Here is a 27,389-nt window from a genome sequence, read left to right on the forward strand (position 1 = left end):
AGGCTCACTTCACTTATTTTCAAGGAAATGTCTGCCAAACATCCAAGTCTAAGTAACTACAGTTTACCTATCAGTCATTCTTTTAAGTAAAAATAAAAAAGCAGATAGTTTAGCGTGCAGCTCAATCACACAAGTGCTTTTCCTAGAGATGAACCTTGTACGCTGATTGCAGAAGAACTTTATGCACACTTCCATTTAATCTCACCGAATACTGAAAAGACATGCACACCAGGGTAGATATTTTAAAAATTAAAACTTTTTACTGCTTCACCAAGGATATTCTTAAGTGAAACTGGCATTTTTTCTTTTTTTTTTTTTTTTTGCGGTACGCGGGCCTCTCACCGTCGCGGCCTCTCCCGCCGCAGAGCAGAGGCTCTGGACACGCAGGCTCAGCGGCCATGGCTCATGGGCCTAGCCGCTCCGCGGCATGTGGGATCTCCCCGGACTGGGGCACGAACCCGCGTGCCCCGCATCGGCAGGCGGACCCTCAACCACTGCGCCACCAGGGAAGCCCCTGAAACTGGCATTTTTTCAAATGCTTAACGTGTGTTTGGTGCCACTGCCTTGACTCAAGATAAAGTGCCAGCAGTTTACCCACCACTGCTTCCCTACCATCAGTGCAAATGTCAACACAGTACAAGGGCACATAATGTCTCAATTTTATTATGTGAATAATTTTGATTTCATGAACCCCTAGAAGATAAAGGGCATGGGGACCAAAGTCCGTGGACCACACTTTGGAAAATACCGTTTTAAAAGATTGTGAAGTAGGATGAATTTTAATAACTGAAAAATACATTTCATAAAACCTTCTGAATGAAGGAGACTATCAAGTCATCTAGCTTATTCTTTCAAAAGGGGCTGTATCAGACTTCCCCCTGCAGTAGGCTCAGGCCTACTAAATATATATTGAGTGGGGCCCTACCTTTAAAAAGCACCCTGGGAGTCTGAGTTGTTGTCAGTTTTACAAAGCACTGACGTAGTCTATGCTACTCCACATGCTTCACTTTACAAATTACCAAAAAGATAGTGAAACAAATTGCAATGTCAAGAATATATGAAACTAATTTAAAAGATTAATTACATAGAAGTTATGCCATTTTTCTTACTATTAGCCAGCTGCTTAATTTCAACATCTATACACATAAAATTCTTCCTTCAACTAGTTTTGGTAGGAGACCTCTATGACACAGATGCACCTAGTGTGCTTACGTACAGTAATCCTTTCACCAGTCATGATTCAATGACTGGCCACATACTGATATCAAATGCTCCAGAATTCACCAGTGAATACCGCTGATAAATAACCTTAATCCAGTCTTAACGTTTAGAAATACATTTTGATTTGAAAAAGACCTGAATTACATACATTAAGATACATTAAGATACAAAAATCATACCTTACTACATACCAAAGACAAAATATTCAGTAGAAGTCTTTTTTTTGACATCATAAATAAGATTTGCATTCTAAACATGCAGATTGGGGTTTGATGAACCCCAATGAATTTTAAGTAAATTACTCCAGCGCACCAATGATTGCAAAGTAAAGCTTGTACTGTATCAAAACAAATGAAGCAATAAAGATAAGCACACTAAAATATCCAAAGGCTTTAAAATCAAGAGGTCTTTTTTTTTTTTTTTTTTTAACAATACAGATTCCCATGCCTCCTGCACTCCATTCTCATCCTGAATCTGTGTGTTTTGGAATGGGACAAAGAATATTTTGTTCTATTTTTTTTAAATAGCTCTTCCAGAGACGCAGATGCAACTACTTGTAGACCAGCACTTATGAACTACTTCAAGTAATACATTGATAAATGGGGAACTGAACATGCCCCTCTAGATGATCTCTAAAGAACTGCTAACTAGTTGGGCTCGTTGAGCAACTGTCTCACAGTGTGTAAGTTAACCTCTGATAGTAAAACCTAAATCAATGCAACTTGCTTCTCAGGAACCAGCAAAGTGACCAGTTAATTGATGCCTAGAAAATGTGATGGTTTCCAAGCAGATTAACCTCTAGGAAGATCAAATTCCCACTGGGAGTTTAGATGCAAAGTTTGGCACCTAAACAAAGTCTTTAGTCCTTAAAAGGAACCCAAATAAGCATTTTAGAATATGTCAAAATATCAACTTCCTATTTGGGATAGCAATGATAAACCAACTTCTCATCAGGAGAGAGATAGCTTCCTATAACTTGCCACCAGACAATTCAAATTAATTGAAAAATGAAGAAAGAGATTCAAAGAGGAGAGAGACAGAGGGACAGATTTGGAAACAAAACAAATGTGGCAATACCTTCAAGGAACCCATTAAGTCAGAAGTGAGATAATTATATCACCCATGTGTATATCACTGTATTAAAGAATAAAGCTGACACAAATGAAACAGTTAAAAAAAAAAAAAAGAAGTTACAGGACCCTAATAGCTCAACAATTTCGGAACTCTGATCTGGCTGCACCCCAAGCCATCTGAGTCACAATTTCTGGAGGTGGGTTCCAGCCATCGGTATTTTGTAAAGCTCCCCAAGAGATTTGAAAATGTAGCCGAGGTTGAGAACCACTGCCCTAAACCTTGGGAGTGAAAAAGCAATAAAAAGACGAACCCCACACAGTTATAAGTTTTCCAAACCGCAAACAATTCTCATTTAAAATGTAAATAATGAAGTACAGTCTTTAAGCTTAAAGGTATTTACAATTATCACCAACTTTAAATTAAGATGTAAAAACAGGCACTCTTTACAATCTCTAGTAGCTGTCTGACCTATAATCTGCAGTAGTAAACAATCAAGACTTAAATTATAAGATTCTGATGACCTATCATCTTAGTTTTACATAAGTAAGTACTACCCTAGTTTTTATCCACTGTCATGGTTAAAACAAATTTTCCTGGATGCCAAGTACACCACGTAATAGTGTCAAGGTGACACAACCTAAAATATCTTGTTCCTGAGAAACTGGAATTTAGCCACATTTCCTATCACCAAAATTACACATATTAGGATGAGAAAAAAAAATCCAAAAATTCTAAATCTGACTCATTATTAAGCATATGTTTTGGCATATTATGATGCTAATAGTACCATACTAAAAGTTGCTCAAATGAATAATATCTAGACATATTTGTCAACTGTTTGAATTTCTCTTTTTAAAACAATTGAATCTTCATCAACTGTGGAACAAAAAACCCAAAATTTGATAATTTAACAAAGTGGTATTAAATTCTGTGTTATGCTGATCTAACTCCTTTAACTTTAGTGTAGAAAATAATGAAATCAATCAAACTCATTTCAGTCAATTAGTTTTATACATGATTGTCACCTCACCTTTAATCATTACTGAAACAAAACAAAAATTTCTGCCTAACTTCACTATCTTCTGGGGAAAAAAAGGAAAACCAAACATATACAACGAGCAGGGAAACGGCTAACGTGTTTAAAGAACGATTCACTCTAAAATCACTGAATAAAAAAATGAAAAAAAAGTTAGGTATAAGCTAGAAGGCAACACAACAGAACTGAAATAAGTAAAGCTTAAACATAAGAAAAATAATGTATGTTCTCACCAAAAGAGACAAAATTTTAGATGAGACTAAATATGCATTTTAATTGTAATGAGTGAGGTAGATCCTGTAGGGTTAACTGCCCTAGTAGAGGCCTCAGCACTTCACAGCTCAATTAGAATAGTGTCTAATGATGTTACTATAACACCGGCTCAATCAGAAAAAACAGCTTCAAAGCCAGAGAGCTGGAGTGTGACTGGACAGCATAAATTAGTTTAATACTTGCTCTTTAATTTGGGGGGAAAAATCTGAAGGGGAATGCAGAAAAATTAATTCACACACAAATGGTGAAACAGCTCAACTAAAATGTAGCTTAAGAAAGTGAAGTATATAGGTTTTTAGAAATAAGATTTGCTGCTTCCTAGCATAAGTAGAATTGCTTTGAGCAGCAAAGACTTCGGAAAAGGTCAATGATGCATACAAAACTTACTCCGAAAAATTTCAAAGTGACTTTCTCAGCACAAGTTTTCATTAAATCTGAAACGGGTTTGCAGTTTTTTCTACACTCGCTCATATCGAAGAAACTCAGCTAAACATAGAAGTTTCTACTTAGGCACTCCCACTTCAAAAACAAAAAAATTAAGATGCAATACCTCCTTAAAGCAACCTCACCCAAAAACCTGGAAAGCAAAGAAAAAGTCACTTCTATTAATAGACTCACAAAATGTTATATAAATTTTCTCTAGAACAACTTAGTTTTAATTCCAACAACTTATACCTACATAATTCATCACCACCCTTAGACCTAAAGATGCTCCAAATTTTAAACGCTTGGCCTACCTGTATTACACTTGTACTGTAACAAACTCAAAATCATAACATTATGGGAGAAACATTGTAACTAAAAATTCATATTTTAAGATGTTAATTATATCAATCATTTACAACTTGAAATGTCACGTACTAACCATATCAGAACTTTGCAAAAGACAAAATAAATCTTTAGCAGAAAAAGAAAAATTGCACATTAGAACTCCCGAGGCTATATTTCAGCTGAAATATAGTCTAAGAACAACTTAGCAAAGACAACTTATGAAAACTACAATAAAAACTATTCAAGTGCAACGTTCTAAATCTAATTAACACCCGAATAGTCAAACTGCTACTGGGACTAAAAGGATGCTAATTCTTGCAAAACTCAAATGTTAAAAATCAGCCAAGACAACATGCTTTCACAAAGTCAACTGAGGCTAATTAAAATGATTCCCCATTATCTTATACTTATTATTCCTAAATAACCGGCAGTTTCACCTTAAACTACAGTCCAAAAACTAAAGACATTAAGAAACTAAATTCAAAATAAACTATTTGAAAATAGGCAAATATATTTTTTAATTTTACTAGGGTTTTCGCGGGGCGGGGGGAATAACTATCAATTTTCAATAGGGTTTTTTTTAAACCTCTCTATCCCCACCCAAAAAAAAAACCGTTCAAGTTAACAAAACACACCAATTTCTTTGAAAATCTTTGAAAATCTAGCTTAAGAAATCGTAACAGCAGTTTGGGGCATGTGATGGAGCCACCGCCCTACACACCCCACACAAATTTCACGCTCAGTACTTGTAGTCCTAGCAATGAGATAAACTATGTCTTTTATTTTTCATTAGAGTGCGGCGGGCGGGTGTCAGCTGCTAAGAATGTTTCCTGCATACCGCCATCACCCACAATACTCAAAAAATAAGTAAACAAACCAAAGCCAGAAACATAACTGGAATGACTCAACCAGGAAGAGAAAATAAGGGACAAAGAGAAAACAAAAATTTGCTTGAGAAAAGAAATTAAGACAAACCATTTACAACTTTCATTTAGATCTAAGGCAGTACACTCCGACCCGACTCGCTCGGCCAGGAGGGACACTGAAACTACTCAGAACAACAAAGAGCAGCGGCGGCCGCTGCAGGAGTCCCAGTCCGAGTTCAACTTGATTCCGCGACAAACTGCGAAGGGAGTTCGGGGCCGGAGGACCGACCCCGGAGACCGACGGACACGAGGCACCACGGCTCGGTCCGACCCGCGCCGGGGCCGTCGGCCCGTCAGGCGGCCGCGCTGGTTCTCCGGGCCGGCCCGCCGGCCTCCCGCGCGCTACACGCAGCCGCCACCGCCACCGCCGGGGGCCCGCCCCGGGGCGGGGAAGCCGCGGGCGGGGTGCGCGGGCCCGGTCGGGAGAAGGGGAGGGGACATGGCGCGTTACCTGGGCTCGGGCGACGGCAAGGGGCGTCCGCTCTCCCGCGGCGGTTCGTCCGCGGGGGCGCCGGGCCCGTCCCTCCCCCGGCGGCCCGGAGCGCTCCTCGGCCCCCGCGCTGAGGCGTCCGGGCCAGGCCGCCCCTCCTCGGCGCCGCGCCGCTGCCCGCGCGGGCCGGGCCGCCTCGAGCTCCCGGACCGCCCCGCGGCAGGGGGCCCCTCTCGCGGGGCGCCCGGCTCCCGGCACCCGCTCCCGCCCCCTGGGCGGCCGTGCAGCCGAGGGGAGGGCGGGAAGGGCCTCCGGAGGAGAGCGGGGGGCCGCGAACGCGGGCTCCGCCACCCGAGCCACTCCGTTACCGCAGCGGCGACGACGACCAGGGCCGTGTTGTTGCTGCCAACTTGTCGAGAGGACACTGAGCATGCGCGCGCAGAGACCACATCCGGGTAATTTCAGGGTTTGGCCCTTTTCCCCCTCAGCTTTCCTTTCTCTTGGCTGCCCCCGCCTCCAGCCGGAGTGACGAGGGTCGTTCTGCGCAGGCGCCCGCGGGGCAGCACAGTCGGCGGGGAGCCCCGAGTCCCAACCTGGGATCGCCCTGGCCGAGGGCACTTCCCGCAAAGGTCGGGGGAAAGGCTGCTTGGAGGGAGTGGTCATCAGACAAATGGGCGTCCCTTTGCCAAAAAGTTCCCAAGCAGCGCGGGAGAACTCGGCGTGTAGTGGGTGTCCAGTAAGTTTATAAATAGCGATCAAAAGGGCCTCGTTTATGAGGACCAGCGTGGGCACAAAAATTAGACTTTAATAGCTTGCTCTGGGGAGAAGGTGGTTGTAGCGGTTTAGTACTTTGGAAAGAGACTAAGATGACTGCAGCCCTGGGTCACTAGATCCAAATGTGTTTAAACTCTTGAGATGCCTTCTTAGGTTGAAAAGGTGCGCAGGCCAATAATGGAACCATAGATTTGAGAGCCTGGACAGGTGTTACGAAAAGTCAGTGGTTCCTGTTGGAAGAGATTTAGTCAGACCTCGGAGTTGGAAGGGACTTTCAAGGTCCTACAAGACACCTGTTAACTAGGTTACCAGCTGGGTGGGGAAAGGTGTAAACTCTGCTCTTGACTTTATACTTCTTTTATTTGAAAATTTTACAGGATGAATGCATTTATTTGATATTTTTAAAATTTCAGAAAACACATACTAATTACATATATATTTTTTCACCAACCAGGAAATATTTCTGTTGGGGTCCCACCAAGACTAATTACTGTCGGAAGGCTCTAAAGTCATGTCTTAAGTCTTGTCGCCCAGAAACTGTCTATTCCCCCACCTATGTTTTACACCCAGTTCCCTAATCCCATGCTGTCCTCTCTTTCACAGCTTGGGCTCTTTCTTCTGCACGACAGCCTCTAAAACTGTGTCTTCAAACTGGTGTTCCCTGGGGTTTATGAAGACTTTCCAAGACTAGTTTTAAGGGAATTCATTTCCAGATGCCTCACTGCAATGTGTACTATAGTCTAAAATTGCTCAGCTTGGGACTTCCCTGGTGGTCCAGTGGTTAACACTCCATGCTCCCAATGCAGGGGGCACGGGTTCGATCCCTGGTGGGGGAACTGAGATCCCGCATGCTGCATGTGGGCAAAGATTTAGAAAAAAAAAAAAATTGCTCAGCTTGAGAAAGCACCTGAAGACACAGCATCCCCCTTTCAAAACTGTTCTACTCCCGCTGTCCAACCAAAGTAAAAACTCTCACCCATTACTAAGGTGCATTGATCCAAGATGTAAAAAACCTCCAGGACAATGCAGAGGAACAAGTCAGAAATTGGTGACTGTGCTGAGAAAGTGAATGACTCAAAGCGAATGGTTATAAGTTATCTTGCAAGTCAGGTGGTTTTCAGTTATTTGCTATCAACAAAATTGAAGGAAAACCTAACTATGTGATTTGATTTTTCGCAGTATACCTTAGAAGGAGTTAAAAGAATTGATAACATTGCTATATCTGAACTTCCATTCCTATCTCTCGCAATTATCTATACACATGCATCTTGTCACCTTTGCCGTACTTTGTTGGCCAGAAGCAAATCACAAGTCCCACCCCCACTCAGGGGAAGGAGACCACACAGGACATGAACACCTAGAGAAAGGATCATATGGGGCCACATTAGAGTCTCTATTTATTTATTCAAAGGACAATTCCTATAAGCTCAACCTCCTCAGAATTTCTTCAAGTTCTGTTGCTTCCTTGTTTAAGGGAAACCTGACTTTCCCCTGGGGCACTGCTTCCCCTCCCCCTCTCAAGTCGTAGGTCCTGTATTTTCAACCATGAGCCTCATAGACTGGGCCTGGAGGTGAGGTAGGCCTCCTGCTTGCTCCTCCACAATACTTCCAGACCATCCCTCTCTCTCCTCCCCATTAACCTGCAGCTTTAAGTCTTGTCATTCAGTATCCCTCATCATTGCTCTCATTTCTCTTCATTTTTTCATCATTTGCTCTTGTCAGTCACTCCAGTACCATTTCAGTCTTAATCCTAAGCGTTTGTAATATATACCCGATAATCATCCCCATTCCCTGCCCTCTCAGTTCCATGACGTCTCCTCCAAGGATCTTGTCCTACCCTAACTCAGCCACTTATTCACTTGGCATAATCACAAGAGCCTCATCAAACGCAATAACTTCTTCACAGTTTCAAACCCCTCACACTCTGAACAGCCCCTCCTATTTCCATATTTCCCTGTAGTACTCGAACTCCAACAACTCTGCAATCCGCTTATCCTCTCTCCCATCCTTATCCAGCTTACACTCCTGGTCAGTCATTACAATCACTCCCTGGCACACCACACCTTCAACCCCCTTTCCTCTTCCCCCTTTGCCGTTACTGGGCAAAACCACAATCCTGATTCAAGCCAGCTCTCCATCTACTTCACATCAGCCCCCGTACATCTGAATGTGGCTAAAGAAAAACACAATCACGCTGGCTAGTTTCACTTTAATTTCATCACCTGGAACTTCAAGTGGGTCCTTAGTGCTGCCCAGGAATTCTACTTCCCTCCTCCATTCTTCTGGATGTCGTACCTCTCTGTCCTCCAACCTGTACCTCCTTCCCTCTCATCCTTGTTTTTGATTCATAACCTTGTTTCCTATTCCAGTGAGAAAGTTGAAGCAACGACACGAAAACTTACACAGAATCTCGCCATCTCATCTACCCATACCCACATACCAGCATCTGTAACCTCTTCTCCACCTTCCCTTCCATTACGTAGGTGAATTTTCCATGCTGCCAGCTAAAGCCAGTCCCTCTGCTAAGGCAATAGACCCCAATATCATCTTGCTTAATCAAGGGTGTCACCATCACTCCACCAATTATCCTCCCTCCTCTATCTTATCAATGTTTCCCTCTCTACTGGGTGATTCCCATAAACTTTTATAAGCAGCTGTTATTTCTCCAGTCCTACGAAATCTTCTCTTTGACCCACTTCCACTGGCAGTAACTGCCCCATTTCTCTGCTTCCTTTGCAATGAAACTCCTAAAAGAGTTTTCTGTGCTGTCTCTAGTTCTTCTCCCATTCTAGAGCAACAAAATACATAACATATGATACATTTAATATAAAGTTGAAAAACATGCCAAATATGATGTATATGTTAAGACTACATACATAGGTAATAGGATCATAACAACACACATGAGATTACATATGTGGCATATTTTAGGTCTTCAGCTGAGAGGGTCTCCCACCCTCTCTTAAACCCACTCCATTCATGCTTTCATCCTTATCACTTTGTCAAAACTGTTCTTGTCAAGGTCAACAATGAACTTCACATTGCCTAAGTCCAATGACCTATTCTCAATTATCATCTTAAATTGACCTCTTTGTAACAACTGATACAGCTAACCACTTGATTCACCTTTTTTTTAACTACACCCTCTTAGTTTTCTTCCTCATCACTTCATCAGATCCCTCATTCCCTTACTTCTTTCTTCTTTGTTGATTCCATCTCTTCTCCCAGACCTTGTAATGACTCAGGGCTCATTCCTTGGATTTCTTCTCTTTTCTATCTCTACTCACCTTTCATTGGTGATCTAATCAGGCCTCCTGACTTTCAGTACCATCTAAGATACATGAGATCATCATATATGATGACAACTCCCAAATTTATATCTTCAGCTCAGACCTCTCATTTAAATTCCAGATTATGATACCCAGCAGCCTACTGCACATCTCCTCCCTCAAATCTGTTCAGCCCAACAACCTCCCTGTCTCAGTTGATGAGAAGTCCACCCTTCAAGTTGCTCAGATCAAAAGCCCTGGAGTCATGCTGGACTTCCCTCTTTCTTATACATCCCATGTCTAGTCCAGAGTCAGAATATTCCTCACCACCTCCACTGCTTCCCCTGGTCTGTTCCACCATCATCTCATGCTTGGGTTAGTCTTCTAAAAGCTCTCCCTGCTTTCATGCTTGCCCCTTAGAGTCTATTCTCAACATAACGGCCAGAGTGATCCTCCTAAAATACAAGTCAGATCATATCATTCCTCTGCTTAAATCCCTGCAATGGCTCCTCATTTCACTCAGAGTAAAAGTCTGTATCCTTAAAATAGTCTCCAGGGTTCTATGAGATCTACACCGTCACCACACTTCGGATCATTACCTCTCTAATTGCATCTCCTGTTACTCTTCTCTTGGACGACTCTGCTGTAGACTTACTGACCTCCTAGCTGACCCTAGAAGACACCAGCCAGGTTCCCAAGGTAGGACCTTTGCATTAGCTGTTTCCTCTGCCTGGAACACACGTTTCCCCAGATATCTGCATTGCTAATTCCCTCATTTACTTTAGTCAAATGTCATCTTCTCAGTGAGGCCCACCCTGACCTTTTTGAAATCACAACCTATTCTGAACCCTCATTCTACACCCCAGATCACCCTTACCCTGCTCTATCTTTTCCCATAGCTCTTATCTTCTAACATACTGTCTTATTTACTTATGTGTTATGCTTAGTGCTTATTGTCTGTCATCTCCCCCTAGAATGAAAGCTCCACAAGAGCAGGGATTTATCTGTAGTGTTTACTAAGTTATCCCAAGTGCCTAGAGTTCCTATTGACATATAGGAGGTGCTCAATAAATATTTGTTGAATGAATGAACAAGGTGTTTCATGCTTCTATCCATACAAGTGGAAATGAGAAATAGAGTTGACTCTGAACCCTATTTTATTCTGGCAAAAATATTCTACACTTTAATGGTTGATCAAAATTCATAGTATGTAATTTAGATAAATTAGATATTCAAAATTGAACCAAAAGAATAACAAAATTATATTGGTAATACAATTGAGATAAATGTTTTAAACTTAGAGACTCAAAGTTATTTTTATTTTTATAGGGAAATAAAATAGGCTGATCAATAAAAGACTTTCCAGCCTAAAATATTACATTAAAATGTTCCGGGGCAAGTGGAATGGAAATATAAGGTAAAGAGATAAAGAATGATGTTAAACTTCTTTTAAAGAAATGCTTTTTATGTATTTTTTAAATGGATGATAGATGCATCGTGATATTTAGATTCCCTTGGATACACTTAAAGAATGATGTAACAATCTTATTTTTAAATGCCAGTACCTATAATATGCCAAAAATAACAAACTTTGCCATTATTTAAACTTAAGATGAAACATTTTACATATGACCTTTAAAAATACAAGAAGAAACATAGTTTGTCAAATTTCTTTTAGGAGGTAAGCAAGAAATTTTGAAGACCACAGCCCCCAAAGGATCTAAGCTACCACCTTTCCTGAGACCTCCCTGGGTGAAACGTCTCAATTCCCAGATCCATCTCAGTCCTGGGCAGGCAAAGGCTTGAAAGCTTTCTTTCCCTTTTGTTTTCTTTGATGGCTCCACCTCCTGTGAACTGGAGCTTCCCTAGGGTGAGGAGAATACAGAGTTTTAACCTTTTCATCCCAGAGATGGAGACAGAGAGCTCTCACCTCCTGTACTGCCCACCTAGGAAGGAATAGAATAATATGCAGTATTCTTGTGGAAATGACATAGCAATTAACAGCTCCAGGCAAGAGGTAGTACATGATCATTTTGGGGTTAACCCAGTGTTTTGGGGTTTTTTTTACAATTATCCAAGTTGCCTTTGAAGATCACTTAACATTGATTAACCTGAACACTGTGTTTCCCACATTCCTAAAAGCACTATAGTAAACTCTGTCATCTCCTCTGGCTTAAAGTGTAGGAAGTTATGCTTGAGGCTGACTGTTGTGCATTTGACTATCAGGTGATTTGTTGTTTTAGCTTTAGAGGCGGCCAAAGCCAGGCTTGATGAGGAAGGGAGAAGATGGGTGGAGCCAAGGCTCCAGTTCCTTGCTTGCTTTTGCTCTTTCTTTCTTTTCCTTTCTTTTCTTTTCTTTTCTCTGTCTCTTTCTTTTCTTTCGCTTTCTTTTCTTTCTCCCCTTCCTTCCTTCCTTCTTTCCTTCCTTCCTGCTTTCCTTCCTTCCTTCCTTCCTTCCTTCCCCCCTCCCCTCCCCCCTCCCCCTCCCCTCCCCCTCCCCTCCCCTCCCCCTCCCCTCCCCTCCCTCCCCTCCCTCCCCCTCCCTCCCCCTCCCCTCCCCCTCCCTCCCCTCCCCCTCCCTCCCCTCCCTCCTCCCTCCCCCCTCCGTCCTCCCTCCCTCCCTCCCTCCCTCCCTTCCTTCCTTCCTTCCTTCCTTCCTTCCTTCCCCACCGTAATAGCTAGATCCAGCAAGGGCCACAAGGGCAGCTGTGGACAGATTCCTGAGGGGGGAAAGGGGTGAAGGCAGGAAGGAAGGAATCAGGTGGGAGGGGAAGGGAAATCCTGGCCCACCTTTGTCTGGTGGCAGTCCTCTAAGTATTAACAGAGGCTGGGAGGCAGCCGAAAGTGAGGGACAGGAGCAATGTGAGCCGTCTTTGTCAGTCCTAACCGTTCATGCGATGAACGTTTTATTCAATATCTACCAGGTACTGAGTTCTAAGGGCTTCTGAGATAAATCTACTATAGCACATGCCCTTGAGTACCTCCCAGTCAAGTGGGGGAAGAGTGAAGTGTTAGTAGACAATTCTGGTGATGTGGGGATGGAATATGTGAGAGAAAAGAGAAAGAGCAACCCCATCTTGCCTGCGGGAGTTCAGAAATCTTCACAGGACAGTGACATTTGAGCTAGATCTTGAGATAAAGCAGGAGTTTGCCAGTAGAAAGGGATTGAGTGGGGAATTTCAAGGCAGAGAAAACAGCCTAGAGATGTGGAAGTGGTTGGTGTGTTTGTAAATGATTTAAAGAAATTTCAATATGTAGCCACAGATATATTTGGCCATACTTATAAGAGGTTACTTACTGTGGCATTGTTTGCCGTAACAGGCTGTTGGGAATAACTCAAATGCTTACCAAAAGGAGGCTGGATAAATAAATTATGGCACATCCATACAAAGGAACACTATATAACTGTCAGAGTAAAGTTTTCTGCTGTACCTGTACGGAAAGATCTCCAAGGTTTACTGCCAAATGACAAAGCAAGGCCCAGCACAATGTGTATATTATGCTATCTTTTCTGTTAAAAGGAGAAAAAGTAATGTGTATTTATGACAGCTGTGGTTGTGTGGAATGGAGTGGGAAGTGGGCAGATGGAGGATGGGCGGGAGGAAAGTTTTCACTGTACACTTTCTTTTGTTTTTGAACCATGTGAATGTATTCCCTATTCAAAAAATTAAATTGAAACTTGTTTGCAACTTGAAATTGAAAGCGACTGGAACGTATCTTCTTCTTCCTCTCCTATAAGACTCAGTGATCCTCTAGGACCCCTGATGTTTTTCAAGGTTGAGCACCCTTTCTTTCTGCTCCCAGACTAGGCTGTGAGTTCCCTGAGGACAGAGGTTCTCTTCTCTCACTCCCTCCAGAGTGCCTAACACTGGGCCTCGCATGGAATGTTAGAATATTTGTTGAGTGAATGCACGGAGGGGAGAGGTGGGAGATGAGGCTGGGAAGATAGATTCGGGGCCAGCCTATGAAGGAAGACATGTTGATGAGTTGAACAATGGAAGACAGGTATGTTTGGGTTTTTTTTTTTTACAGTTTTATTGAGGTATAATTTTACATTTACAAACTTTTTTAGGTAGAGAGATGAATTTGGGTAAATGCATACATCGTATAACCTCCACCACAATCCAGTTTTAGAACACTTTCATCACTCCAAAATGTTCCCTTCTGTCCCTCTGCAGTCAATCCTCACCTCCGTACTCCAGACCCCAGGTAACCACTGACATGCCTCCTGTTGCTAAGGTTTTGGTTTTTCTAGAATCTCATATAAATGAAATCTTAGAGTATGCAGATTTTTGTATCTGGATTCGTTCACTCAGTTGTTTTGGAGATCCAAAATGTTATTGTGTGTATCAGTAGTTACTTCCTTTTTACTGTTCAGTAGTATTATATTGTATGTATATGCAAATCCATAGAAACAGAAAGTAGATTAGTGGTTGTCTGGGGATAGGAGAGAGGGGAATTGGGAAATATATGGTTTCTTTTTGGGGTGATGGAAATGTTCTGGCATTAGATGGTGCTGATGGTTGTACAAAATTGTGACTGTACTAAAAGACACAGAATTGTACACTTTAAAATATTAAAACTCATAGAAACAGAGAGTAAAGTGGTGGTTGACAGGGGCTGGGGGGCAGGGGAAGTAGGGAGATGTTGGCCAAAAGTACCAGTTTCCAATTATAAGATGAATAAGTTCTGGGGACCTAATAGTATATGCTGACTATTGTTAACAATACTGTATTGTATACTTAAAAGTTGCTAAGAGAGTAGATCTTACATGTTCTCACGACAGAAGAAAAAACAATGTAATTATGTGAGGTGATAGATTTATTAACCTTATAATGGTAATCATTTTGTGATATATACATGTATCAAATCATCACTTTGTACACTTGAAACTTAAATGATGTTATATATCAATTATATCTCAATAAATGGGGGGGAAAAATAAAATGGTGAATTTTCTTTTTTTTTTGGCTTGTGGGATCTTAGTTCCCCCGCCAGGGATTGAACCCGGGGTTCCAGCAGTGGAAGCGCTGAATCCTAACCACTGGACAGCCAGGGAATTTCCAAAATGGTGAATTTTATGTTACATAAATTTAGGTAACCATCACTATCATGTTTACTAAGCAAATAGTCCTTGGAGGCAGACTGACTTGGTTCAGGTCCCCATTTCACTCCTTACATTGGAAAAATTATTCCAAGCCTCAGTTTCTTCATCTGTGAAACGGGGGTAAAAAGACAGCCTTTGTCACAGAGCTGTAGGGAGGACTTAATGAGATAATGCATGTAAAGCACTTAGCATGGTACCAACAAGCTCCTAATCAGTAATAGCTACTTTTTAATCCACCCACACCTGTCCTGTCTCAAGTCTCAATCTACAGGTGGTTAAACTGAACCATCAGGAGATTTAAAAAACTTGTCCCCATGTTGAGGGACATTCTGTAAGAGTGGGCCTCTCACTGTTGTGGCCTCTCCCGTTGCAGAGCACAGGCTCTGGACACGCAGGCTCAGCGGCCATGGCTCACAGGCCCAGCCGCTCCGCGGCATGTGGGATCTTCCGGGACCGGGGCATGAACCCGTGTCCCCTGCATCGGCAGGCAGGCTCTCAACCACTGCGCCACCAGGGAAGCCCGAGAACTGATCTTTATTTTTTCAAAAATGTCAATATCATGACAGACTAAAGAATGGTTCTAGATTGAAGGAGACTCAATAGACATGACAACTAAACTCTACGCGTGATTCTGAATTGGGTGTGGGGAAAAAATTGCTATCGAGGACATTATTGGGACAATTGACAAAATTGTAATATGGGCAACAGAATCAATGTTAGATTTCCTGATTTGGATGACTGTAGTGTGTAGGGCCAGGACTAGGTGTGGCAAGCAAGGCTCCTAGTGTGCAAAATTTCAGGAAGCCCCCCTTGGGATCACTCACTCCCAGGCCTTGCTTGCCTCCCCCTGGATCTGGCCCTGGTGTTGTGATGATGTAAGAGAATGTCCTTGTTCTTAGGAAGTACACACTGAAGTATTAAGGGGGAAGGCATACCAGTGTATGCAACTAACCCTCCAAGAGTTCAGAAACATTAATAATATTTATATAGGTAGAGAGAGAAAATATTAAAGCATATGTGGCAAAATGTTAACATTATAATTGGTGAATAGGGATAAAGGTATACAGAAGTTCTTTGTACTATTCTTGCAAGTTTTCTGTAAGTTGAATTTTTTAAGTCACTTGCCCATGTGATAAAGTTCCTTTAGCAGCAGAGCTGGAATTTGAACTCTGTAGGCTCCAGCCCACCACACACTGTACTGTATGGAGCTGCCCGGTGACCCTTATAGTTATAAGCTGAAGCCAGGGCCTTGGAGGGCCTCCTGATCAGGTGCCTTAGGAAGGAGGTGGACCAGGTGCTTTAGAGCAGTGTTTCTCCAGCTTTTAACATGCCCACAAATCACTTGGGGATCTTGTTAAAGTGCAGATTCTGATTCAGTGGATCCCAGGTGGGGCTGGAGTGTCTACATTTCTAACAAGTTCACAAATGAGGCCGATACTGCTGCTCCCTGGATCAGAGTTCCAGAGGCAAGGTAGACTCTAGGGCCCAGAACTATAGGGGCTAAAATGCAAATTTTAGGGCTTCCTTGATGGCGCAGTGGTTGAGAGTCCCCCTGCTGATGCAGGGGACACAAGTTCGTGCCCCGGTCCGGGAAGATCCCACGTGCCGCGGAGCGGCTGGGCCCGTGAGCCATGGCCGCTGAGCCTGCGCGTCCAGAGCCTGTGCTCCGCAATGGGAGAGGCCACAGCAGTGAGAGGCCTGCGTACCACAAAATAAATAAATAAATAAAATAATAATAAAATAAAATGCAAATTTTATTGGGGAGGGGAATAATGGTAAGGAACATTTAGGAGACAGTCCACAGTTTTGATTCTATGCACTTCAAATGGTTTTCAATCATAAGGTCAGCTTTCTTTTTTCAAACATCCTTTCATTCAATGTACATGCAGAGTGAGCCTACTGGATGCCACACTTTAGAGTAAGGAATTGAATGGTGATGAACATTAACTGAAAGGCTTATAATTTATCCAGTCTTTCCCCTTCCCTAGGAGACTCCAAATCAGCCTTAAATCTAGACAGTTTTTAGCCCAACAAGTGAACTTGGCATCTAACAGTCTCACAAAGCATCGAGCTGATCTCCCTGTGCTATGCAGCTGCTTCCCACTAGCTATCTGTTTTACATTCGGTAGTGTATATATGTCCATGCCACTCTCTCACTTCGTCCCAGCTTACCCTTCCCCCTCCCCATGTCCTCAAGTCACAGGCACAAGAGGGAACATTGCAGGCAGGGAGTGCTATAAATGATGATATCATCAAAAGCAAAAACAAACAAACAAAAAAGAGTTGGCATTTGTGCTATGGTATCATTTTAGGGATGTAAGAATTTTATAATGAATATTTGTACAAAGGGATTGTAGCTTTCAGCTCTAAGGGGGAAACTATTATACCTTAACATCACCAACATCTTTTATTTTTGAAGCATTTTTCCTGGGAGACAACCTTGAGGAAAATCATTAGCTTTACCTTGAACCAAAACTACAGTTACTATTTTCTTAGAGATTTGAGGATAATCAAGTGGCACCTTTTAGAGGGGAGTTACTTGAAGGAGAAGAAGGATGCTGTGAGCATCTCAGCAGCACACGCCCCACATCTAACCCTCAGGAAGGAGCCGTGTGAAGGGTAAAGACACCTGGTTCCAAGACTCAGCCCTTCAGTCCCCCTCTTCCAAGAAAAGGAGGCCGGCAGAGCCCTCACCTCTCTGAGGGTCCCAGAACACTTGCCACTGCTCTGAGCGTTTTCTTTCCCTTTTTCCCAGTGGCAGCTGCTGCCTCTCTGCTTTTGCTTCTTCCCCTTTCCTTTGCCTGGCTGACTTTCACTTCCCTGGCACTTCTGCTAAGCTGCACCCAGCTGCTGCCTTTTTTTTTAACATCTTTATTGGAGTATAATTGCTTTACAACGGTGTGTTAGTTTCTGCTGTATCACAAAGTGAATCAGCTATACATATACATATATCCCCGTTTCCCCGTGCTCTGGTGTCTTCCTCCCACCCTCCCTATCCCACCCCTCTAGGTGGTCACAAAGCACCAAGCTGATCTCCCTGTGCTATGCGGCTGCTTCCCACTAGCTATCTATTTTACATTTGGTAGTGTATATATGTCCATGCCACTCTCTCACTTCATCCCAGCTTCCCCTTCCCCCTCCCATGTCCTCAAGTCCATTCTCTACGTCTGCATCTTTATTCCTGTCCTGCCCCTAGGTTCTTCAGAACCATATTTTTTAGATTCCATATATATGTGTTAGCATATGGTATTGGTTTTTCACTTTCTGACTTACTTCACTCTGTATGACAGTCTCTAGGCCCATCTACCTCATTACAAATAACTCAATTTTGTTTCCTTTTATGGCTGAGTAATATTGCATTGTATATATGTGCCACATCTTCTTTATCCATTCACCTGTCGATGGACACTTAGGTTGCTTCCATGTCCTGGCTATTGTAAGTAGAGCTACGATGAACATTGTGGTACATGACTCTTTTTGAATTATGGTTTTCTCCAAAATATACAAGCAGCTTATGCAGCTCAGCTGCTACCTTTTAACTGTCCCCACACTTCCTGCCCTCCGCTCCCTCCCTGCCTATGGCTACCCAGAGCTTGCCGGAGCCTGGCCTGCAAGGTGAACCTGGTGGAGAAGCACTGCAGGATCCAGGGTCTGCTCCTAAGTTGCGAGGGGGCCACAGCCCTTTCTGAGGTGGCGCGAGACTCCTCCATTGCTGGGTACCTGCATATCCATGTACGTATCTTTAATCGCCAAGGAAATGAGAAGGCCCTGGAGGCCACTGGTGGTCAGAGCTGTTTCCTCTCTCTCCTTTTCAGGGATGCTGGTTATCAGGTCAGCTCCTACCTGGTTCAACAATAACACCGATCCTCTCTAAAAAAGATGGCCTGGCTCAGAAGCCCCCTCCAGCCTGGATGCCCATCTGCCCTCCCCAGCACACAGATAAATGGCTTTGCAGGGGAGGTCCTGGTCTGAACTTGCCTGAGGCTATGCTGGTTAGTTAGAATGCAGGTCCTAAATCCTATCCTAACCACAGTCCACAAAGTCCCCTGGGATAGGGTTCTTTGTTGGAGGGTTTGACCCAAAGGCCCTGGAAGGCAGGCTCATGCCCTCCTCCCCTACAGCCTGCCCTAACTGCTCCCCCAGGGAGCAAATCAGAACTGATTCTTCAGCAAAGGAAAAAGCCACAGTGGGCAATCACAGGCCAGGCCTAGGGTTTGCCTCCCTCCCTTCCCCACTTTTCCAACTCTCAGTCATCCGTAGGGCCCAACCCTCTGTCTACCAGTGACTCCGTCTCAGCTGATCTCATCCAAAAAACCACAAGCCCCCAACTGGCACCTGACTTCCTACCATCTTGTGTGTTTGCGTTCTCCTTCATTAGGAGACAATAAAATAGCGGTGGGCGTTATGGATGAGCTTTGGAGTCAAGGGACCTGTGTTCAAATCCTTCTCCATCACTGTGTTCCTAGGCAAGTTACTGAATCTTCTCGGCTTTAGTTACTTCATCTGTAAAAATAGGTATCATCATACTTCTTTAACGTTTTTTCCCTGAGAATTAACTGAAAATTCTCTCCAACAAATATTTATTGTGTCTACTGTTTGCCAGGCACTGCTCTAGATGGGGATGTAGTGGTGTATGAGACAAATTCTTTGTCTTTAAAGCACTTACATTCTACAGACAATAAACGTAGCCAAACAAATAATATAATATTAAATAGTGATTTTTTTTTCAAAAAGATCATAGAGAATGACTAGATTTGGAGAGAGGGTGGAGTAGTATTTTAAATAGGGTGATTAGGGAAGGTTGTCTGAAGAGGTGACATCTGAGCAGACCTGAGGTGTAAAGGAGTGAGCTATGCAAAAATCTGGGGAGAGCAGGTATAAAGATCCTGAAGTAGAAATGAGCCTAGTGTGTTAATGTGACAACAGTAGGATCAGTGCAGATAGGACAGGGTAAGAGAGAGGAGCAAGGATGGAGATAAGATCAAAGAGGTAATACATGTGGGAAAGATTTAGCATGTAGTAAGTGCTCCATAAGTTATTCTTGAAGGGATCTCATTTTCCTAATAAGGCTGTATGCTCTTGAGGACATTCATATTGAACAAATATTTACTGAGTGCCTACTAGGTGTCAGCTACAGTGCTCCAAGATAGGGATATAATAATGAACAAGACAGTCGTGGGAGAGAAAAATAATAAGAAAAGGAGCAGGGTGCAGTGCAGGATTGCAACCGTAGGAGCTGAACTTGGACTCGGGGGCATCCTGATGCTTGCCATGCTCTTATACAGCACTGCTTAGGGAAGTGCCCAGTGAATCATTATTTGAATATTAAGAGATGGAAGAAGAGATACAGGGTAAATATGAACCAAAAGAACTCCATTTAATATTACTCAATATAGACCTTAAAGTAGAAAACATCCTAAGGGACAAAGAGGACTTCATATGCAGTATAGACTGAGAAGCTATAAAGATTATAAAATATATGCACTTAACAATATCACTTCAAAAAAATATAAAGCAACAACTGATAGAAGAATCAACAACCATAATTGGACATTTAATATAGAGATCTTCCTTAACTTACTGTGGGGTTATATCCTGATAAAAAGTTGAAAACACGTTTAATACACCTAAACTATTGATCATAGCTTAGCCTAGCCTACCTTAAGCAAGCTCAGAACACTTAACATTAGCCAACAGTTGGGTAAAATTATCTAACACAAAGCCTATTTTATATAATAAAGTGTTGAATACTTCATGTAATTTACTGAATACCATACTGAAAGTGAAAAACAAAGTGGTTGTATGGATACAGAATGGTTGTAAATGTATCAGTTGTTCACCCTGGTGATCTTGTGGCTGACTGGGAACTATGATTCACTGCCACTGCCCAGCATCAGGAGAGAGTATTGTACTGCATGTCGATAGCCCAGGAAAAGATCAAAGTTCAAGATTCAAAGTACAGTTTCTACTGAAATTGTATAGCTTTCCCATCATCGTATATTTGAAAAATCTTAAGCTGAACCATCATAGGTCAGGGACTGTGTGTATTACCTTAGAAACTGATAGATCAAATAGTTTTTTTTAAAAAAAGTGAAATATATATATATTTTTTAAAATAAATTTTATTTATTTATTTATTTTTGGCTGCGTTGGGTCTTCGTTGTGGTGCATTGGCTTCTCATTGCGGTGGCTTCTCTTGCGGAGCACTGGCTCTAGGCGCACGGGCTCAGTAGTTGTGGCTTGCGGGTTTTAGAGAGCAGGCTCAGTAGTTGTGGCGCACAGGATTAGTTGCTCCACAGTGTGTGTGATCTTCCCGGACCAGGACTCGAAACTGTGTCCCCTGCATTGGCAGGTGGATTTTTAACTACTGCACCACCAGGGAAGCCCCTATAAAACATATTTTAATGACTCAATTAGTAAGCTCAGTCTATTAGAGAGCTTTATACTCAACAAATAAAGGATATATATTCTTTCCAAGAATATATGGAATAGTCTCAAAGATCAGTCATGTACTAGTCGTGCACCTCAATAAATTCCAAAGAGTTAACATCATACAGCCCATGTTCTCTAATGAAGAATGCAATATATTTAGAAATCAATAACAAAAGGATAGCTTAAAATTCCTAAAAATCTGAAAATGCAAAAAATACTATTAAATACCAGAATAAAGATATTAAAATAAGGAAAATTACAAAAAAATGAAACACCACGTGTCAAAGTATATGTAAGGTAGTCCTTAAAAGGGATTTATAGTGCCGCATGCACTTATTTAACAAACAAGAAATATTGAAACCAAATGAGCTAAGCGTTCAGTGCAAAAGCCCATAAAGATTAAGGGCAAAAATCAATGATATTTGATGATGGTGGGGGAGAGGAAAGAAAAGCAATAAATATGAATAGCAAAATCAAAAAATAATTGGTTGAAAAGAAGGATAAAGGAAATGAGTATATTGGTGTCATTGAGAACTGAGATTTTGACATGGCAGAAAGGAGATATACATGTAAGATGGATGAGGTTACATACTTCTGAACTTGAATTGAAAGTATGTGGGGCTTCCCTGTTGGCACAGTGGTTAAGAATCCACCTGCCATTGCAGGGGACACGGGTTCGAGCCCTGGTCCGGGAAGATCCCACATGCTGCAGAGCAACTAAGCCTGTGCACCACAACTACTGAGCCTGCGCTCTAGAGCCTGTGAGCTACAACTACTGAGCCCCTGTGAGCCACAACTACTGAGCCCCCGTGCCACAACTACTGAAGCCCGTGCGCCTAGAGTCCGTGCTCCGCAACAAGAGAAGCCACTGCAATGAAAAGCCTGTGCACCGCAATGAAAGAGTAGCCCCGGCTCGCCGCAGCTAGAGAAAGCCCACGCACAGTAACGAAGACCCAACACAGCCAAAAATAAATAAAATAAATTTTAAAAAGAGGCCAAATTCACAAATTTTAAGGGGAAAAAAATCCATAGATTTGATGAAATCAAAATTAAATATTTCTGTCCTATGGAGGCCATCATAAATGGAACTAACAGACAAGTGGTCAGTTGGGAAAAGTTATTTGTAATGTTCAAAATCAACACAAAATAAATACTTATAATATTTTAAAAAACTCCTTTAAGATAGCTTTAAGGAAAAGACAGGGAATCTGACAAAACTAAATGAGCATAGGATAGGAAGAGGCAATTCACAGGAGAAACCTGAATTACTAATAAGTCTACTAAGAGATGTTTAACCTCATTAGTAATCAGTGAAACGTAAATCAAAACTAAATACCATTTTACACCTCTCAGATTGGAGAAAAGAAAATCAGATGCCATTAACTGCTGGCAGTGGGTGGGGCGACAGGGCGCTTAAGGTGCTCCTGATGGGAGTGTAAGTGACTGCTCCTGGCGTGGTCATTCAGGAGAGCCCTGGGCATTACTGCGTGAGGATAAGGCTGGGTAGCCCTAAACCCCAGCAGTTCCACTCCTGAGCTTATCCTCAAAAGAAACTTAAGGTTGTTGTGAGAATCAAATGAGCTACATTCAGGAATCAAAGATTAGTTTTTTTGCCCCATCCCTTTTTGGCAAACTCTTATTTCCAAGTGGCTCTCAGACTTTTTCACCTGGATGTACGTAATGAAGTTGGCAAAAGGGATCTAGAAAGGGAATACCCTTTCACAAGATGACTGATTGCCAGCACTTGTCAGTCACTTCCTGGTTAACAACCATAGGAGCAACAACACTTTACACCCTTTGGGCACTTAAAATTTGCTAAGCATTTTTGCACGTGTTATCTCATGTCAGCTATTCAATAATTCTGTGAGGAAGGTGCCATTAACATTTTAAATTAATTTATTAAATTAAAATAAATTTTTTAAATTGAAATATAGTTGATTTACAATATTAGTTGCAGGTGTACAGCAAAGTGATTCGGTTATGCTTATATATGTATATATCTGTATTCTTTTCCATTACAGTTTATTACAAGATACTGAATATAGGTCCCTGTGCTATACAGTAAATCATTGTTGTTTACCTTTTTTTTTTTTTTTTTTTTTTGTGGTACGCAGGCCTCTCACTGTTGTGGCCTCTCCCGTTGCGGAGCACAGGCTCTGGGCGTGCAGGCTCAGCGGCCATGGCTCACGGGCCCAGCCGCTCCATGGCACGTGGGATCTTCCCGGACCGGGGCACGAACCCGTGTTCCCTGCATCGGCAGGCGGACTCCCAACCACTGCGCCACCAGGGAAGCCCTGTTTATCTATTTTATATATGGTATTGTGCATCTGTTAATCCCATACTCCCAATTTATCCCTGCCCCTTCCCCTTTGGTAACCATAAGTTTGTTTTCTATGTCTGTGAGTCTGTTTCTGTTTTATAAATAAGTTCATTTGTACGAATTTTTATATTCCACATATAAGTGATATCATATAATATTTGTCTTTGTCTGACTTCACTTAGTATGATCATCTCTACGTCCATTTGTGTTGCTGCAAATGGCATTATTTCATTATTTTCTATGGCTTAGTAATATTCCACTGTATATATATATACCACATCTTCTTTATCCATTCATCTGTCAATGGACACTTAGGCTGGCTTTTGTAAATAGTGCCTCTATGAACATTGGGGTGCGTGTATCTTTTCGAATTAGAGTTTTCTTCTTTTCCGGATATATGCCCAGGAGTGGGATTGCAGGATCACATGGTAGTTCTATTTTTAGTTTTTTAAGGAACCTTCGTACTGTTCTCCACAGTGGCTGCACCAATCTACATTCCCACCAACAGTGTAGGAGGGTTCCCTTTTCTCCACACCCTCTCCAGCATTTATTTGTAGACTTTTTGATGATGGCCATTAACTCTTTTTTTAATAGATAAGGAAACAAAGGCTCAGAAGATAAAAATCCAAAGAAGTCTGATAGCTACTACTCAGGATTGTCAGGATTTATATTGGATCAGATGGCTAGGGAGCACAGTGACCTGTTAGGTTATATTAGTCACTACACTTTTGGTTGCAAATAATAAAACTTCGACAGGAACAACTGAGGGAGGAAAGCCCTAAGGTGATGGGGAAGGCTTTCATTTCTGCCCAAACTACAGCTGCTCTTGTCCTAGCTTTTCCTGATCTGTAACCGCTCACAGCTCCTCCCCACTCTGCCCTCAGCATTGACCACACCAGACCCACCTCCTCAATCTCATCTACCATCATCACTTCCTTCCAAGGCCTCACTTAGCAGAAACCACCACGGATGAAGCCACCACTGCTACTTTAAGGGCATTTGCATTAGCAGGATCTTAAAAAAAAAAAAAATCAGGAAAGAGTGATGGGAGAGAAATAAGACAAAGAAAACAAAATGCCTAAAGAAAATATACAAATGGCAAAAATATACTATTGAAAAGAGGCTCAATAGTAATAGTCATCAGTGAAATGCAAATTAAAACTACAGTGAGACACCTCTTTATGCCTACTAGGATAGATAAAATTAAAATGACTTGCCATGCCAAGAGATAACAAGGGTGTGGAGTGCATGGAATGCTGGTAGGTGTGTAAAATGGGACAGTCACTTTGGAAAGCAGTTTGGCAGTATCTTAAAAAATTAAATATAGGGCTTCCCTGGTGGCGCAGTGGTTGAGAGTCCGCCTGCCGATGCAGGGGACACGGGTTCGTGCCCCGGTCTGGGAAGATCCCACATACCGCGGAGCGGCTGGGCCCGTGAGCCATGGCCGCTGAGCCTGCGCGTCTGGAGCCTGTGCTCCGCAACGGGAGGGGCCACAACAGTGAGAGGCCCGCGTACCACAAAAAAAAAAAAAAAAAAATTAAATATACATTTACCATATGACCCAGAAATTCCACTCTTATATGTTTATCCCACTGCCCCAAGCTGAAAATATATGTCTTCACAAGGACCTGTACACAAATGTTCATAGCATCTTTATTCAAAATAGCCAAAAACTGGAAATAACCCAAATGTCCATCCACAGGTGAATGTACAAACAGATTGTGGTAAATTCATTCAATGATCCACTATACAACAATAAAATATCATGAATTATTGGTACATGCCAAAACATGGTGGTTGGGACACCCAATTTGGGCATCTATATATTATATACAGTTAAATAATTAGTTATTCTTCTACAGTATTTATAGTTTGGAATATTTATGTTGCAGTTCTTATGTTAACTAACCATTCCTTGTGGTGTTTCTCTGCCTTGCCTGATAATAAGAACCTATGAATATTACCTTATATGGCAAAAGAGACTTTTCGGATGTGATTAAATTAGGATATTGAGGTGGAGAGATTATCCTGGATTATCAGGGTGGGCCTTATGTAATCATAATAATCCTGACTAATGAGACACAGGAGGATTTGGAGTCAAAGGGAAAGCAATGTGACGTTGCAACCAGAAGTTGAAGTGGTGCACTTTGAAGATGGAAAATGGAGCAACAAGGCAAGGAATACCACTAGCAAGCCACTATGAAGGACTTCCCTGGTGGCGCAGTGGTTAAGAATCTGCCTGCCAATGCAGGGCACACGGGTTTGATCCCTGGTCCAGGAAGATCCCACATGCCGCAGAGTAACTAAGCCTGTGTGCCACAACTACTGAGCCTGTGCCCTAGAGCCCGTGAGCCACAACTACTGAGCCCACATGCCACATCTACTGAAGCCCGTGCGCCTAGACCCCGTGCTCCGCAACAAGAGAAGCCACCACAATGAGAAGCCCGCACACCGCAACGAAGAGTAGCCCCTGCTCGCCGCAGCTAGAGAAAGCCCACATGCAGCAACAAAGACCCAACGCAGCCAAAGATAAAAAGGAAAAAAAAAAAAAAAGCCTTGTTGTTAGAAAGCCACTAGGAGCTGAAAAAGGCAAGAAATTAATTTTCCCCTCAGAGTCTACTGAAGAAACCAGTCCTTTCCACACTCTGACATTCGTCCATTGAAACTGATTCTGGACTTCTCATCTCCAGAGCTGTAACATAATAAATTTATGTTGCTTTAAGTCACTAAGATTTTGGTAATTAGTTACAGCAGCAGTAGTAAACTAATACACCTGGGTTATTTGTTAAATGTACAAATTACCATTCTTCTCCCCTGTAAATTCTGATTGCATTGGTCTGAGTGGGAAGCCCAGGAATCTGTTTTCTAACAAAGGTCCAGGTGATTTTTACCTTCAGACAAATTTTGGAACTACTACTATAGTGGGTCGTGATAGCCCAGCCAAATTCCTCATCACCAGTTTTCTGGTAACAGACCCCATCTGCTTGCTTTGGTTTGCATGTGAAGACATGACCAAGGACTGATGAATCCTGGAACTCACCTGAGTGTTTGAGACTGGTCCATGGGTGGACATATGGCTCACACTGGCCAATCACAATCCTTCTCTGTGAATTTATACATGGAAGCCATGCTTTTTCTTTGTGCTGGGATTGCTGTGCTAGGATGGACCATTGGCCTGCCTTTGCTGGCAACCATCTCTGACTACACGGAGGAAGCCCGTCTGCAGTAGGAAAGGGGATAACAAACAGAGGAGAGCAGAGTGAAAAGTTAGAAGGAGAGAGAGGGAAAACCCTGATTCCTCTGAGCTCTGGAACCAGTTGCATCTGATGCTGGACCATCCCTGTTCTTTGGACTTATAAGAAATCGATAAATTCTGTTATTGTTCAAGCTCACTGAATGGGTATTCAGTCCTCTAAAATATAAAGGCTCCTAACTATCATACTGGGGTGTTATGTGGAATAGATCCCTTACATTGTCTGGCTTTCTCTTCACCCCTTTCTATGTCCAACATCAAATGTTTCATACTTGTCTATGCCAGTTTACACTCATCTGATCAGAATATATATGCTAACTGCATGGAGATTTTAGTCATTCTGTCCCTACCACTCATGCTAACTCCTTTACATCATAAACCAAGTAGAGTCCGTCCCCACCAGCTGTATGTTCAGGCTACTTCTCTTTCTACTTCTGATCCTGTTCCCTCCTAACTATTTAGTGACAAGAAATTCTGGGGTGGTGGCCCTCTTCCAGTGAAAA

General features: G+C 42.4%; 2 protein-coding genes across 4 annotated transcripts in view; one reads left to right on the forward strand and one right to left on the reverse strand.

Annotated features, from left to right (window-relative positions):
• SMAD4 (SMAD family member 4) overlaps window positions 1-5,893 on the reverse strand; it is a 60,205-nt gene extending 54,312 nt beyond the window's left edge. For 2 of the 3 annotated variants that reach the window (XR_004481429.2, XM_004266108.4), the window contains exon 1: window positions 5,753-5,893. The gene's annotated coding sequence lies outside the window, so the exon portion shown is untranslated. Of the gene's footprint in view, window positions 1-5,350; window positions 5,592-5,752 lie in introns of those variants that run through there. The other variant, XM_033421432.2, reaches the window with a different exon arrangement.
• Window positions 1-27,389, forward strand: part of LOC125961284 (translation initiation factor IF-2-like) — a 37,847-nt gene that overhangs the window by 5,213 nt on the left and 5,245 nt on the right. Inside the window, exon 2 of the mRNA XM_049698143.1 lies at window positions 5,507-6,186. Within this exon, the coding sequence (XP_049554100.1) occupies window positions 5,507-6,186 (680 nt within the window). The remainder of the gene's footprint in view (window positions 1-5,506; window positions 6,187-27,389) is intronic.

This window comes from Orcinus orca, chromosome 15 (genome assembly GCF_937001465.1).
Source record: "Orcinus orca chromosome 15, mOrcOrc1.1, whole genome shotgun sequence".
NCBI classification, from domain to species: Eukaryota; Metazoa; Chordata; class Mammalia; order Artiodactyla; family Delphinidae; genus Orcinus; species Orcinus orca.